Raw genomic sequence first — 18,309 nt, 5'->3', positions numbered from 1 at the left:
ATTTCCCAAATGTGTATATCCACTGTATAGTCCGTTGTAACATCTTCGTTACTATAATATGCTACCGCTTGAATTCGATCTACCTCTCGAGACTACCCATTTAAGATTAATGCATTGGAGAATTTAAAACAATATTCGATAAAGCGGTTACTGGCCTTGATTTATGCATTTATTTTGAACGTCATGCACTTATGTGTATTTATGTATGAAGTTATTTTTGGAGATACGTTTAAAAATATGCTCATTTTTTCATTATGTCTGTTCAGTTAAGTATTGAGTACAAGCGTCATAGAGGCAGATATTTACTAATAACTTTTGTAAGCTTTGCATGATATGAAAATAGTAATTTGATGGTCTTTCATATAGAGGTTACTTGGTCTCGTATATTATCGTTATCACGCAAGTCTATTCCACTTTCGTTTAAGGCTTATGAACTTTACGTGTTATTACATATTTGCCCTATCACGAAGCTTAATATTGAAGAACAAAAGAAAGTATTTTTACTCTTACATACTATGCCATATCTAGTACAATTATTTCTAATTATTAATTTATTGTTCAAAATAATAAAAAGGGTATTTGACTCACCTTGACGTCATCCCTTCTCTTGGCTGCGTTGGACTGCAAGTTCTGGAAACTATGCCTCTGACTGTCATAGTCCACTAACTTGCGACCTCGTTTTTCTATCTTTTTCTGTAAAACAATAAGGTTTTTTATTAATTTAATTTAATTTGACAATAAAAAAAGTACACAAAACATACGTTCTAAAAATTCTGAGTACATTATTCACAAGAAAGCATTAAACGATGGAATATAATAGAATGGATAGAATAAAACCGGCATATTCCAGAACCCGCATATTTAACAACGTGTTATATCTCCCAAGCCACAAGACTTCTAGTTACGAATAAGTTGAGTTCTAAAATTTTGTTCGTAGACCTCTAGTACACTGTAGATTAAAGGCACAACAATAAAGAGTTTTTTATGCTGCGACTAAAATATGCCAATAAACATGACCATTAAAGATTGGCATCATTTAAATAATATGTATGAAGCTTTGAAAAATTACGACATCGGGGCCTTGAAGAAAAGAGCGTATGTTTTTAAAATGCAAAGCAATTGTTTGCCATAGCAAAAATATCATTACAACCATACTAACCCTGACTTCAGGAAACTGGTTGGTGTAGGTGTTGAGCGGTATCAGCACCTGGTCGCCGAGCTTGTGCGAGAAATCCTGCCAGAGCATCTCCATGTTCTGCGCCTGCACGTACAGCAGGTCGTGGCCGGACCACCCGCTTTCGTATACCTCTGTGATTGCCTCCATTAGCGATTTGGACGCTGTTTGCACCGCTGTAAGCATTCGGGATGGGATGTTGAGAGATGGGTCTTATAAATGTTTCTTACATAGTGATGGGAGTATGTATAAGTTATGTTCAAGTGTAAGTTAAGGCAAAATTAATGCTATAGAAATTGATAATTGGAAATAAACATAGAAATAATTACAGTAGACAAAAACATAATCCGTCTACAAATATTACAAACTAGCTTTCCGCCCGCGGCTTCGCCCGCGTTTCCAGAGAAAAACCCATTCCCGTAGGATTTCCGGGATAAAACCTATCCTATGTCCTTTCTCGGGTATCAAAATATATCTATACCAAATTTCATGCAAATTGGTTCAGTAGTTCAGGCGTGATTGAGTAACAGACAGACAGACAGAGTTACTTTCGCATTTATAATATTAAGTATGGATAGGTACCTATTTATTACGTTCCATTAAAATTGCTATACAAAATATTAAGACAGATAGAGAAGATACACAGTAAGAAGAGCTTTTTTTTCATCTAACTCAGGCCCCGGAACCACAGACACAATAGATAATCTATTGTGTCGTGGACCGATCGGGCCACTTGGGGCTCAATGGGTTAAAGTTTTTACTTTATAATAATTTTTGGTTTATCTCACCTCGTATGCATCTTATATAATTATTGAATTCCTTCTGAAGCCGCACGGCCTGCTGGTGCTGCCGGTTGAAGTTCTGGAGATGCTCCTCAAATATGTCATCGAGTGTCCGGTCTACTTTGCCCAAATTTTGCAATAACTGAAACGAAAAGAAACTTTCATGAAGCCAAGTTGTTTATACATTTACAAATTTTAATTTTTATAAACGAGGAAAGATTTTTCCACATTTTTTCTCATCCCAATTTAGAATTTTTCATTATCAGTTTAAACATGACGACATTAGACAGATAAATTAAAAATATAACAGTTAAAGTATGGTTACTTTTATTCTTACATGTATGAGCTGTGCTGGACGACCTCTAAAATACCACGGCTAAGCTCACATAATAACTTTGTATCGGAAATTATACGACTTGACCTACTTACTTCGTAACACCTAAAATTCATGTCATTTTGTTTCCTAGTTTTATATTTTGCTATGCAGTATTAAGGCACAATTTGAAAAAATAACTCACACAATTTTTCTTTATTTAGAAATACAATAACAAAATGTCAAAATGTGAAGCTTTAAAAACATTGTGCACAAACATTGAGTTACCATGTACTACGTACTAGAGAGGGCATCTCTACTAAACTATTTCTAACACGAGTTAGAGTCAACCGTCTCAAGCCATTTTTTTTTGTTACATTGATTGGTTTTAATTGATAATTTTATTCATATTTTTTAAATAAGATAAACAATATTTATTTGTTATACATTGATTGGTTTTAATTTGTAAGTAATAAAAGGCAGAATATCTACAAAGAGCCTACTCACTAGCCAGCCGGCGCCACCGCGCTTGTTACACAGATTTTGTTCGTGGTGTCCTCTCTATAGTAATACCTCAATGTGCACAAATCGGTTCCTTACTTACACAATGTAAAAATTACATTGTAACATTGACATGAAATACCTAGAAACTTACCTACATATTAATATTATGTGTGTCGTAAGTTGTAACTAAATGCAATAACATTGAAAAACATAAAAAAAAACAAAAAGTTCAATGACACGACGGCTATACATATTAAATTCGATAAGAATTGTCATATGATAATAGGTACATGCTGATACAGACAGACATAATGCATTCAAATTACGTAAAGAAATAACATAATATCATCTCCTTCAGCAAAGTTATACTAGAGAATATTATAATTACTATGTACATTATGTACATAATATACTTATGAAGAGCTATGTTTAAGTTCTCTATAACAGGGGCAAGTAAAGTCCTTTATGATAGTTTAAAGCCCCAATCTGTGTTCAGATTAATATTCTAAGCTCTTTCTGAGGGATTGTTCATGAATACGTACCTACAATAAAACAATGCCTACCCTAGAGCTCCAATCCAGTATGTTGTATTTTAGTTGTTTCCAACTGCTGTTTATACAACAGTTGTTTATAATAGTAATCAGTGACAATCTTAGGTAATATTATTAGGTTTTGTTTGCCTCATCTCTTTGATAAAATTATATTCAAGCAATCTATTTTTTTTTCTTATCCGCTCCGTTTCGATCCGTTTATCCATCAAAAATGCAAAAATGTACTGTTGCCAAATAAATCACAGACTGGTTTTGATTAAAAAAAAAAAGATTTTTTATGCAAATGATTATTTGTATGGATTCGGTGAAATCACTAAAATCCCTATCAGTAACATGAGTACATCGGAACAGATAATACAGGAACAGCTAGTATCAATTACTAAAACACACAATACACTCGACATGTAGTCAGTAAGCAATCTACAATGATATATTTTTGCATTCAGATATTTTATTATCATTTCTCTTTAGTTTACTGGCTATGCTGCTCAATGAGGTTTGCCAAAAAAATTAGTTTCACCCTAGGTATTCAATTATTTTTGCCAAATTTCATCAAAATTGGTGCTGTGGTTTTGTGAAAGCGTAAAAGGCATACAGACTGACTTTCGCGTTAATACCTAATCTTTATTTACTGGACTACAAAAAATGTTTTGTTACTATTAAAAAAATTGTCTTCATGCCAAAACCTAAACAAATTATGTACTGATGAGTCGTTTTCAAAATAATTGTACATTACTACAAAATGTTTGTCCCCCTAAAAAATCTTCGAAAAAAATATGGTTACGACTGAAATAAATCATTGTTAACGTTTTACAGACTAAACTTAAGCATACTGCATATCATTTCTGATAAAAAGCAATGAATTGCGATTCAAATTCTTACATAAATTTAATGTGAAAATAAAGTAACAAAAAAAGCTCCATACATTTTTTTATTGTCCCCTATGTGGACGACAATGAAAACCAATATTTTTATCAGAATTTTTGTATGAAACTTCCTATTTTTTTGTATCATAATTAAAAAGCAATGTTTGAAGTGTTATATCTGATAGATGAAACTATTTAAATTACCTTAAATAAACGAAGAATTACATATTATAAAAATGTCCCTATCAATCGTTACAATTTCGTGACACTGATTTATTGACATAATTAACCAACTTCTTGTATCACAAAGAAGAGGAATCTAACTCTAATCATTGGCAACACTGGTCATGTCACGAAAAGTAAGGTCACATTAACGCGCCGCCATTTTGTTCGTCGTCCAGACATGGAAGAAGTCCAGTAGTGTGCTGTGCAAAAAATTTAGTTACAATTTCCTAACGACGTATTCTCAACAAAAGTAAGTACATTTTGAAGAATTCACCTACCGCAATTGTAATATACTTAAATTATGACTACATTAATAGATTACACTTTCAATCTAATGGTAAATGTGATTATGTTTTGTGTAAAAGTATTTCTTAGGTTATTTTTTACATGTTACTGACGAACAATTTCTTGACATTTACTGACGTCAGTAAATTGTAGACGGTAAAGCTGTGGTCTCATGTGTAAAGTATGAAAATAAGATATTAAAATGTGTGTTAAATTAATGTAACGAATAAAAATAAAGGACAAACAATAAATCTCTCAAGATTATTTTTTTGTAACTACAGGCCATACTTTTTTAAGCCATGATGTAGGGTTAGTAAAGTCGGGCTTAGGGACTTGACTTTTCCTGGGATCTGATAACTTTTTTATAGTGAAAGCGGATCAGTGAGTCTTGACTCTTGGCCTCCAATTTTACAAGTGGTTTCTGATGGGATAACGCTTGCCTTATTGCATTTAGTGTTGATCGCTTTTCCACCCACACGAGTGATGCTTACTTTTGTTTTTATTTTTATTCAAAATACATATATCCAACAGCTTTTTTTAGTTTCAGAATGCCGCTAACCGGTGCCGAACGGCAAAAAAATACATTGAAAAACTAAAAAAGCAAAACCCTGAAAAATATGAAAAGAAAAGGAAAAAACACCTCGAGAAAGTGAAACAAAGACAAAGAAAAATATCAGATCTTAATGACAGTGAAAAAGAAGCTCGAAGACAAAAATGGAAAGAAGCTAATGATAGAAGAAAAGAAAAGGAAAAGCAAACAGAGAATTATAAAAATTGATTGTTTGTTGATTATTTTGTAACTAAAAATATATATTTTTTTTAACTAGTGACTTCATACTTTTTTATTTATATGTAATATTACCTTATTCTGAATACAGCCTTACTTTTACAACTTCCTGACATTTCCTAACGAAACAGTTTACTGACAATTTCGTGACGTACAAATATTTTGAAAATGACCCTGATAGGTATTCCGTAATTTGTAAAATAACAGGAGCGTTTATAAAAGTAAGGATAGACGTAATTTAAATTATAGGATGAATAACAGATAAAAGATAATCCACTAATAGATAATTCACTTAAATTCAAGCATTTTATATCAATTGAATCGAATTGACAATATTATAGCGTATGTTTACCATAGCCACTTATGATGTTGTTACTTATTACAAATACAGGTGCGCTTCAGAAAACAGTTTTGTCCCAGTTTTACACCATAATAGAGCGACGTGATGTTTCCAATGACTTGTTTTTTTTAGAGTTATGATTGAATCAGATCAATTGACTTGATGAAGAAATGCCTTAAATAGCAAGGTTTTTGTTGGTTAGATGTTATTGCCGTGAGCTTACAATAAATGAAGTAACAGGATATAAAAGAAGAAACCGTCGGCCTACTGACAACTTTCGAAAAGGCTTGCAGCGATAGTCCGTCTGGCTTACATCGCATCGATGTGTGAACTTAAGAACATGTTTACAATTTACATTTTAGTTTTTTAAATAAAACTACGTACAAAGTTTCATTGCTCGTGCTATCAGAAGCGCGTGATATTATGTTCACAAAGCAGAAACAATACAATGCAATACCTTTACAAGGTTGCATACGACAGATCTGTTAGTTTCATAACCAAGGTTTCAAACAACTAACAAGTTACCAGTTGAAAATATTTAGGCTTACATTTGAATTCATTAACGTCTTTATTAAATAGAGTATCTAGGTATAAAGAGAACGGCTACGGGCTAAATAGAAGCTGTATTTATACTTGTCGAAGTAATAAAACATGATTGTGATCTCGAGCCCTTAATCTTAGAAAAGTGGTATCTAAGATTAAGATTTCTTAGTTTTGAGAGTATTAAATAAACATTTTAAAAATACATTTCAATATTGCATAAAAAATCAGACATACAGTTAAAAATGAAAATCATTTTTAACACAATGTAAATTCTTCCTCACACAACGCTGTTGCAAAATTTATCTTATTGGCCTATGATATTAGCGTGTATCATATGCATGTACATATTATAAATAGCAACAAACACAAACGATCTAGGAATACCTAGGAATGCGAAAGGTTAGGTGTCGCGGAACACAAGCTTAATCCCATGCGTACTGTTATGGTAATGTAGAAGTCATCGACCGTCCGATCAGTTTTAACTTTCCATATTGTACACGCGACATGGGCGCAAATTGATGCGTATTGAATTAAAATTATGTACATTGATTAATACCTTTTGTTCGCAATGGCATGTGTTCTTTGAAAAATATTATGTAGCCTTTTGGTCAATGTCGATACAAGGTTGTCTTTGACAAATTGCTGCAAGAAATGTACAGTTTTTTATTTTTTATTTTATTGTATTTTTGTGTTTTGTATGTTTTAGGACTTTAAAATACTCGTATTTAATCTATGATAAACTTGGTTATTTCAAAAAATATAAAATTTCCTTGTAATCCACGCACGTGGTGGCTTGTGGTGTGTTTATATATTTAGAGGGCTGTTATCCTAAAAAATATTTTGATTTACAAATGTTTACGAAAAAACTATTTTAGACATAACGTTTGGAAATGATGGCAGTACTCCATCCATCACTCCTAGATTTGTACGATACTTAGATATTATAATCAGTAGTTTAATCTATGTGTGTATGTTTATCATTAATAGTTATTAGGTAATCAATAATTCTGCCTTTTATTAAATTTTTAGTCCCCTAAAAGATAGAGGATCTCCATTCCTAACGCATGATTATTTATTAGAATCACGCAACATTGAATAGTGTCTTTTAACATAATCACGTACGTTTCAACTTTCAACGCCAATTTCAACAACATTTCACATTCAGCAATTAGGTATGTACTTTACTACCTCGCGCAATGTTTAGAAGTTTTAACATTACTGACTTCTTCATCGCTATCTGAATGGTTGCCTAATCTTCTATAAATTCATACAAAATTGCCATAAACAATTGTCATGAACACAGTAAAAAAACTCCCAGGTAATCCAGTATCTAATTATATGCTAGAACTCAGTATCAAGTGTAACAGCCGTATCATTACTGACGTGACGTCACATCCGGCGTCGCTTCCTTTCGTTTTCGATTGTCTTTGACCGAGGCCTCCAGTTACACGTATTGTCTCTGCGCACGCGTCTTCGATTACAGTTAACTTGTCTATGTATTAACGAGCCGGTGATGACGTCGATGGTATTGAGTTTGTATTCATTTTTTTGTGAATTTTCCGCTCTGTACCTTTTAAACACCTTGATCCTAATGTTCTTTGAGTTACAGTGTCGATTTCCTTAAAAAATTGTCGTTTTTGTAACGCAAGCCCTCAAGTGTGATTTACAAGAAATATATTATGATTTTGTAGTTGTACTAATGATAAGACATAATGTCTCCTAAATGTCCATTTATATTGCATCCAAACAAATATAAACACAAACAAAAATTGGTGTCAATATTTTTACTACTAATCTGAAGAAATGCCATGCGGTAATTGAACAAAATCAAAGCATCGATAACTGCAATCAGCAGGCAATCAATTTGTTTGTAAACATAATTGACACCGGTCATATCGGTCGATTGTGTTATCGTTTTCCTGATCTTTAACATCTGTAATTATATTGGTTTAGTTTTATGGGAATTTGTTTTTGTTTATCATCACTTTTGGTTTTTTGTAAGTTTTATTTTCCTACTAATAATGCAAAACGTAGTTTATAACTATGTATATTCAGAAATACACTAACAGAATAACCCTATTTAAATACGGTTTTATTTTTCGGATATTTTTCAAGACATTTTTAAAAGGACTTACTGACATTTTAATCCGAGATTAACCTAATCCCTGTTTGCCCTTTTTGACCTAAAACAGTTTCCAAAATACGGGGAAAATATTCCAAGCAGAGTAAATTTTAATAATATCTATATAAATTAACCTTGTAACGAAAGGCTTGTGTTTGTGATATATTTTGAAGCAATTGTGAAAACTGTGTGTTTTGATGAAATGTCCTATGTGTCTACATATGGATGTGGATATAATAATTGGCTTGTTTATAGTTACATTGATATTTTAAAGGTTGTTAAACAAAACATATTAAATGCTAATAAAAGTTTAATTAGAGACATCGTTATAATAATAAATAGTAATGATATAGCTATCGAGGTTAATAATATAACCACTTGGGTAAACATACACGTCAAAAGTATTACGTTAATAATTAAAAGTGTATTTTTATAATTTCAGTAAAATTACGCAACTTACAATAAAGTGTTTCAAAATTTCTCGTTGAATATAAGATTATAAGAGAAAACTAATACAGTAAACAGAATTCTGTTTACTGTACACGATTATGAAACGAAGAAAACAATATTCTATACTTAATTGTAAAAATAATACTTTTTTGTTTGGATAAATTTTCTCAATCTGGTGTATTTTTATAACAACACATGCATAACATCTGGGCGAAACTTGTTGGGGGTCTACGAGTTGTACATTATTTTCTATAGTTCTTTTACTTCTTTTAATTATTGTATTTACCAATTAATAATTACAATATCATGATCATGGTTCACATCTCTAACGAGTATATTATGTAATTCAATTAATTCATCTTTCATAAACAAAATTTCTCTTTAAACAAATTCGTGTAAAGACCATTAAGAAATCCACTTGCACATAGTTTTTTCCATCTTGCAATTCTGGGTTACTAAATTCATGTGTACATTGCAAATGCATGCAACTACACCCAGATACTAAAAATAGACACGATAACGTCGTTCGCGACATGCTAACATGTTCGCTATCTCCATAACATCCTTTCAGACTTTCGTTTGTAAACAACCCAATTTGGTTTTTAAAGATTACGAATTTTCGAGATTGCTGGCGGAAACGATGTGTTTTCCGGACTTTTTTCATATAGTCCATTCTGGAGCTACAGAGCAGCAAATTAAATTTAATCTCACTTTCTACAGTGACGGAATAAAACAATGTAATTTGACCATGTTCCAATCCGATGACTTCATTATAATCAATAAACTTAAATAACAAAAACTTGAATAAACAATTTTTTCTGCAATCTATTCCATTTAAAACTTGGACGTAAAAAATGACCCACTTTTCAGGAGAATTATAATATAAATTTAAATAATTACGTAGTAACAAAATTTCGCTCGACACTAAAATTCAATGAATCCGTGACGAATAGTGCAATAACTCCCAATAATTAATGATCCATTTGTATGGACAATAAAAGTTTATGTTACCCATTGTTCACGGGTTATCTAATCGCCGCTGTTCTTACAGAATCTATTGAACGGCCAATCACAAGAAAACGTGTAGAAAACATCGATAAATACGTCGATTCATAAAAAAGTGCACGTAAAGAAACAGCTTAAAATTACGCAACTTACAAAAATTTTAAGCTGTTTCTTTACGTGCACTTTTTTATGAATTGACGTATTTATCGATGTTTTCTACACGTTTTCTTGTGATTAACAGCGAAGAATATCGTCACTTAAAAAATAACAAGACATGGAACTACACAGTTCTGATATTATATAATTTTGAGCCTAAATCACACATTGAATATTGAACACTTAAAATGGACTAACTTCGCTAGAATGTACCCTTTGCCGTATGTACCAACCATGTATCAAATGTGAAGATCTTTACAAGTAAATGCCATAAGGCTTATAAAAAATCCTATAATATGAATTAACTGCTTTCACCCATATTCAAGAAGTTCCATCCACAACTGGCTCTAACCCACCAGCCGTGTACTAAAGAACCCTTGACCTTCCGTATCAGAGCACAGACGTCCACCGTGAAGGTCCACGGAACCTGTAATTGATGGACGAGCGAGCAATCATGCAATAAACATTCCTATAACTCGAAACCAAGTCGAGACAATGACGTATAGGATCTGCATAGTTTTTCTTACACGTGCGCATTTTTTGGACTAGAACTTATGCATAAATAGTGTCGAGATGACAAAGGGAATGACGAATAATGTTATTTCTGAATTTGGATAGACGCACGTCTAAAATTAGAATTCCTAAAAATAGCACCTATTATAGTACCGTTTAATTATAACCTATTAATGTTCCTTTGTTTGCATCTACTTCACATAATTTAAATGGATTTAATCGCTCTATATCAAAGGATGAATCTAGTAAAGCTTAGAAATTGGCAAAACATCATGACTATTTAAATTTATTGAACAATAAACGTAATGTTTAGTTCAGTGCTCACCTAATGGAAGCACGTGCTGTATAGATGCAAAATGTCGATACCTACTAAATGATCGGAGTGCACATTATTAATATCATGCAAGACATCAGTACCTATTATTTATGTTTAATTGACTGCATAAGTTATTTAATAAATTAAAAGATTATTAACGCTACATCATCGGTTAATCTGACCGATGACATAAATTTTCAGAATCACAAGTTATTTTGTCCATTTTAGCACTAAAATACAACATTTTTAATTAAATTTAAAATATAAATATCATGTGTATAAATTTGTGTTGTAAACTTTCGTAATTTTACTACACTCTATAGTTCTACACACTATCTATAATTAGTTACCAAATATACCTTAATTATTTCTTATTACCAACATTTAGCACCACTTTAGCTACACAAGGTTCCAAGGACCGCCTATACCTATAATAAATACTTATCCCAGAATAGCGAGGAACGTGACCACCCGTGGTTCAGTTTCATAACAAAAGAGCGGTTATTTGTAGAATGTTGGGATACAAGTGCTATCCTACAGCCCACACCAACCAACTTCCAACCGATTGCGCGAAACGTAATCTTATCCGAGAGTTATTCAATATCACAATACGCTAAAAACTTTCCAATATCTGCAAAATGTTTAGATTCTATCGACGTTCATTACACTTCAATGTTTTATAATAACATTTAATAAATTGTAATTGTAATGATAGTTGTAGATGCGAGTGTAGAAAGTGTAATTGTGAGAGAGAGGATTTAATTTGGAAAAAAAATCAATGAAAAGAATACCGAAGATATTCGTATCCAAAAAGAGTAATGATCAAAGGAATGTCTTAAGAATTGAATAAAACAGGGAAAAACTTTATGGCAATCGGTATTATCGAATACAGGATCCAGCTTGTATTTACGTTTCAATTGGTATTTCCAATCCAGTTTATAATCTTTGTAAGTATGTTAAATAAAATTATAGACCAAACAGATTGTTATTCGAATCTAAACATTTCAATCTGAAGTACAATATCATGCCGAAGGATCAATAAATTCCGATAGAAAATATATTCATAATCAGGCATCTTATAAACGAGCAGTTTTGACATGGTTATGGTTATGCATCGTACGAATAAACATCGTCGAGGTTGAAAACTCGAAACCTGTTAAGGCAACGGGAATTCGAACTGCTATCTAATTGACCATCAAACGGAGCTCATTTTGGAGTAAACGAGTTTTGACCCTGACGCACCGGCATCTTATTAACCCTTGATCAGAACCGATATTTCGAGTTTGTAACTATTATTCCATATTCAAGATCATCATTAAACTACAAAATGTCAAAACAATAATACGATACGATACTTTGTATCAATAATCCCATTATGATTCTCTTATTTTTAATTCTAATCTGATCCACGTTGTTGGTTAAGGTCAAGTAAGCACACACACACACACATGTATAATCTTAAGCTGATATCACATGCAACATCAATATTCATTATCTATATGCTTAACCTACAAAACAATATATGAGATGATTCTTTAAAACATTTCTACCGTATATCATCGATACATCCTCCGTCTGTAGGTCACAAACATATTGTACTGTAATTGGACACTCTTTCTCTCATACCTACGACCTCAAATAAAAACGTTACAAACTAGAAAGGCTTGCTCAACAAGGTCTTAAAAGTGTTGTTGTGTAGAATACCTTTTGTGCGTACAGTCCAGAACGGATGCTGTTTTCATTGTTGCTCTGACAATACACACATCAATCAATTGTGGCATTACGTATGCAAACTGGACCAGTCTGTGGTTTTCCACTTGCATTGAGTTATTTAATATATGTATTATGAAAAGCGAAGTTGTCGGAGCTTGCGGTATGTCACGACCACGAGACGTTTCAGTTCCGTGCTGTGATATGGGTAATTTATAACATTAGCCGATTAGACAGAAATGCGAATTGGGTTTCAGGGAATTGTTGAAGTGTTGACACATTTTACTAAAATGTTTGCTGCAGTCTATGTTTTTCACATAGACTCTATTGCGAAAATTCAGCACACTGAATCCTTGCGTCTAGTCAATCTCAATAAAAACGAAATAAACCGGGAAGCCGAACGTTTCAGAGGACAAGACGTTTTGGCAGGCGTCCCAGCCGACCATCTGTCTTCCCATTGGTCGATCCGGGCGCCGTAAATAGTTCATACGATTACTGTTCATATAATAGTGATTATGAGTTCGGATCGTGATTTAGGCCGTTGCTGGGTTAAGGACGCCGTAACAGCAACGCATTCAACGCACTGCCTCGTATTTTCTAACGTCAGCTGTCTAAACTAGTTAACTCTTCAAACTGCTAATTTACAGTACTTCAAATTTAACACTCACGAACCAAAGTGTTAATGAAATGCCCATATTGTGACACTTTTCACATCATAAGTGAATCTGCAAATACCATTATTCTTTCATGGAATCTTTGTTTGCTGAAGACGACAAATTTTCCTCAAATGAAAATAATAATAGATTTAGATGAAGATAAATAGAAAATAACAGAAAATGTTACAGATAGTTGCATACAAATTATCTTCTAATAGAAACTATGATAACATAATAAATATAAAACGTAATAACGATAGAAAACCCAATATTTCTTTACGTCACGCGGCCTTGTGTATGGCGCTAATTATTATCCGTACTGTGTACTTAACTTTGAAAACAGATCCATTGGATAAACAAACATTCTGCCTCTCTGAACAGACAGATTTAATGATAAGAAGCTTAATGCATTGCATAAATTGATGTTTCGAGCCAATTTCGAGCATACTCGAAATTATTACTACTGTATTATGTCAGAAACCGGTGAACATGATATGATTTGTAATATCAACACTAGTACGGATAATGGTATATGTAGTAAAATAGTTTAAAGCCATATCTCTAATCCGTTCCTGCTAAAGTTGGTCCAAAATCCAAATCCGTTTATACGTTTAACTTTCGTGCCTGATTGGATAACATAGTAAATATGTACCTGGAAATGTAAATAGCACATATTTATTTAATTCATATGGCGAACTCAATTCATATAAATTTCTGATTACTTCAATGTCATCAAAATTCAAAGACCTTAATGAGAATTAGTTATCAAGGATAGCACCTTAATTATAAACATACAATAAATTAATTATGTATGCTTTTAATATAGAATCACGTGTTAATTGCCATCATTTACCTTCCTTATTCGATTATAAAGTTACATCATTAATTTCCACACAATCTCATACAAATTCCACATCCGAAAAGTTACCTTAAACAATCCTTAGAAACACAACTTCTTGTAGTTAAAATGAAACAAAATGTATATAACACGCTAAGCACCACATGGGTGTAAAGTGTAATATAAAATGCCACAGTGCATCCGTACAAATGCGCAATCTGTGACACTGGCCGGAGAAACTGCACATGTGAAGGTAAATCGGAGTCAGGTGATATGGGGACAAGTACACGAGAAAGTGGACGTAGTACTTACTTATGGTCATATGATACTAAAGATTATTCTATAATCTATATGAATGGTAGTTTTGATGGACTTGAAAATATTGTGTGACTTGACGACGGTGATCTCTAAATTGACAGTATTGTCTTGACCAGCGTGGTGGATTGTGGTTTGAACGTTCATAGGAATGTCCTTGCAGTAGGAACATATTATATGGGTAATGATGATAATGTATAAATTAAGAATGTTCTTATATTAAGAATTAAGAATGTTCTTATATGAATTAAGTTAAAACGTAAATTGTACCATCAGAAATCGTTTTTAGTAGACATAATAAGACGCGTCCACTTTTTACTATTAATCCTATCCAGATAATATGGACTTCCGCATACCATCAAGACTATAATTATTGGTCCTTCGAGTTTTCAATATTATGTTAAAACATAGCTTGAAGTATCAATATGTGTGAACTGAAAATTTTCCATGAAAATCTGAGTTCCAAGGCATATTGTAATTATGAAGAACATTTTAATAAATCTGGTAGATCTACAAATTCATCTAACTGCATCTCTTGTGCATTTTAAGATGTAAAACAGTCTATTACATAAAACATCCGAGTCTAGAACATTCCTCTTCAGTTCTGTTCCATATCCATTGTCCACTCCTCGTACTGTAACTACAATAAAAAACAGTTAATTCGCACAGATTGCTAAATTGAACCTAATTCTGTAGGAAATAGACACCTTATTCAAATGAGGCAACGAAGAGTCACGTGAAGATTACAACAAATATTATGTTTTGTATTCTTTATTATATTATGTATACGGTAGTGTTGGTTACTTAAATGCTACTCAATTATCATGGAAAATGTATGATGTTTGTAAAACTATTGTTTTGAACACAGGATAATTGATATTTACATAACAGTTGTTTAAAATACGATTCGCAATATCTGTTTAATGATATAATTATTGTTTTGTAATTCAGGATTCGTAGAATTTGTTGATATTAAAATAATATTAAAAAGTGAATGTGATTTGCGCTAAATGGCATATTTATGAAGCAATATGAATACCTACATATTATTATTTTTGTAAGTGTCTTAATTTTAAATGGGCAGATTGAAGTTCGATCTTTAACTAATAAATACTTTAACTAATATTTAACATCTTAAAATAAATAAAGTAAATGTACTTTTTAATGTCCATGTGAAGAGTAAGCAAAAAAGTAACAAAATCTTTACGCTACTTCTTTACTATTATATAACCTCACGTGAGTACACATGCCATAAATAACTTGTATAATAACTTGTAACAAAACGTTTAAGTTGTATAAATAATCTAAAACATATACACAAAACAGTTAATTACGTTTAATATAGCGTGCAAAACAAAACTCGCCAGCTTGTTGCAACGCATTTAGTGTAAACCGACATTTCTGAAGGAGGAAATGCACTTCAAAATTATTTCTACACGAGTTTCTTAATATCTACATAAATCGAAACTGGCGTGCAGTGTTGCCGCAAACTGTGTTACAACATTTACAATTATAATGTTATAATAGAGATTGCAAGTGTCAGCAAAAACTTTATAAATATTTAAAACACAAATGATGGTAAACGTATCGCGATAAACTCATTTCTATATTAAGTAATTTAAATCAAAATGATTTATTTATTATATGTAGTTCAATGAATGCAAAAAGTAGGTCAACAACGGATGAGAGATTCATCGGCTTCAGTTCGATATTTTATATCGTAATCCAAATGGAATATTATCTAGAAGCCAATTTAAATTTCCTTAATTTTTTCACACACAACAAAAGAAAGATCTAAAACATAAAAGACACGTCACATAAAACATTAATTAACATAGTGACCATGGGAAGAATGTAATAATGCCTAAAACTATGAACAGTGAAAACTTACTTGAAACAATGGATTTATTTAACGAATGTGAAATTAAAGTGAAACCGTTTTAAGCACAATGAACGGCCGTAAACTTGACACTTACGAATACATAATAAATCGAGACGGAATAAAAAGTCGCTTCATTTCTGGGTTACTGTTACTATCGCATTTCACCATAGCACACCATGTGGAAATCCTTCGATTTGCAAAAGATGTATTTAAAGAAAGAAACTTACAGTTTCCCGACGCATTGACGTATGATGATTTATAGGTGTTAAAAAATCGTCATAAAACATTTCCATTTTATTTAAAATGAACAGATACAAAAAGGCTCAACTAGCAACAGGGGCTTTTTATGAAACATCCATAACATTTGTATTTTTAACTTCAAAATTGTCGAGTCAGGCTTAAAGTCACGGTTATAGTTTAATAGGTTTAAATATGATATAATAAATCTACAATTTAAAATAAATTATACATTACGTATGCAAGTTATAAAATTTAGTAATACTCATTGTAATATTATTCACTATTACAAAACGCAAACAAAACATAATTCAACACAGGATGATGTTACATTAGGAACGCAGATTTCCCTAATAAGTTAAGGTAGAAGTGCTAGTATGTCAGTTTATTTGTTTACCTGGCTTATAAAGCAAATGCATTATGTTCATAAATCTGCTACTAATACATATTTCCGTTTCGCAAAAATATCTTTCCATATCTGAATACTCAATGGTCACATTTTTTTGGCCATTGCAACCGCGTAAACCGATCAACGAAAATAGAAAGCAACGGAAGGCGCAGAGATGTGTGTCGCTTCACAGGTGTACTCTCTGAGAGGAGGGAAAGCGTGCGAAAGGGACAGACGACAGCCGGAACTGAATTCGCGAACAAAGAAAAGGGACGGCCGGCTGGTCTGACAGCTTCGGGTGGATAAACGTTTCCGAAGAAACTAGAGACGTCTGGCCTGATTCAGAAATTCGTTATTACTGATTAACTGGTGTAATTAAAATAACATTGACACTTTAGAAATGTTTCTTTGGATGCTTCTACTTAAGGTGCGATAAATTATACGATTTTTAGGGTTCCGTAGCCAAAATGGCAAAAACGGAACCCTTATAGTTTCGTCATGTCCGTCTGTCCGTCTGTCCGTCTGTCACAGCCGATTTACTCGGAAACTATAAGTACTACAGTGATGAAATTTGATGGGAATATGTGTTGTATGAACCGCTACAAAAATATGACACTAAATAGTAAAAAAAAGAATTGGGGGTGGGGCCCCCCATACATGTAACTGAGGGATGAAATTTTTTTTTTCGATGTACATACCCGTGTGGGGTATCAATGGAAAGGTCTTTTAAAATGATATAAAGTTTTCTAAAAAACATTTTTCTTAAAGTGAACGGTTTTTGAGATATCAGCTCTCAAAGTCGTAAAAAGTATGTCCCCCCCCCTCTATTTTTATAACTACGGGGTATAAAATTCTAAAAAAAATAGAGGTGATGCATGCTAATTAACTCTTTCAACGATTTTTGGTTTGATCAAAGTATCTCTTATAGTTTTTGAGATAGGTTGATTTAACTGTAATTTATTATATTTGCTGCTACGGAACCCTTTGTGCGCGAGCCCGACTCGCACTTGGCCGGTTTTATTAAAGTTACTAATATGTTTCCATAAATGCGGTCAGTTATATATTGAGATTAAACACTGTCAACATTTTATTTCTTCTGAAAACAAATTTTACACTGTTTGGTCTTTACCTACTAATACCAGAAATCAAACAAGAAATGTAGGTCTAGTACATACTGCCAATTAAGTTTCTCTAATTCTTCAAACTAGTTAGTAGTTGAAGAAAGAAAAGCAAAGATGTGCCCACACCCATTTCGTCATATTGAACCTCACGCGTTTGCCTCCATGACATTTACTGGTTACCCGCGTTAGTTTGGACGTTCACATTCCAGCTGATAACTCGATTGCTTGCG

At 32.5% G+C, this 18,309-nt stretch overlaps 1 protein-coding gene and 1 long non-coding RNA gene across 5 annotated transcripts in view; one reads left to right on the top strand and one right to left on the bottom strand.

Annotated features, from left to right (window-relative positions):
- The window catches only part of LOC149485003 (uncharacterized), a 126,006-nt gene that overhangs the window by 85,166 nt on the left and 22,531 nt on the right, over positions 1-18,309 (top strand). The gene's annotated exons all lie outside the window — the stretch shown is intronic.
- Amph (amphiphysin) overlaps positions 1-18,309 on the bottom strand; it is a 42,934-nt gene that overhangs the window by 9,640 nt on the left and 14,985 nt on the right. For all 4 annotated transcript variants that reach the window (XM_089699703.1, XM_089699704.1, XM_089699705.1 and 1 more), the window contains exons 2-4: positions 1,963-2,098; positions 1,160-1,350; positions 589-693 (exon numbers count right to left, since the gene is read on the bottom strand). In XM_089699703.1, coding sequence (XP_089555829.1) covers positions 589-693; positions 1,160-1,350; positions 1,963-2,098 — 432 coding nt within the window. The remainder of the gene's footprint in view (positions 1-588; positions 694-1,159; positions 1,351-1,962; positions 2,099-18,309) is intronic.

This window comes from Colias philodice, chromosome 10, assembly GCF_061535455.1.
Source record: "Colias philodice isolate Cphi_HAF_F1 chromosome 10, ilColPhil1 Martin Lab GWU primary, whole genome shotgun sequence".
Classification (NCBI taxonomy): Eukaryota; Metazoa; Arthropoda; class Insecta; order Lepidoptera; family Pieridae; genus Colias; species Colias philodice.
Note: the sequence above shows the minus strand (reverse complement) of the source record. Positions and strands in the feature narration are given on the sequence as shown.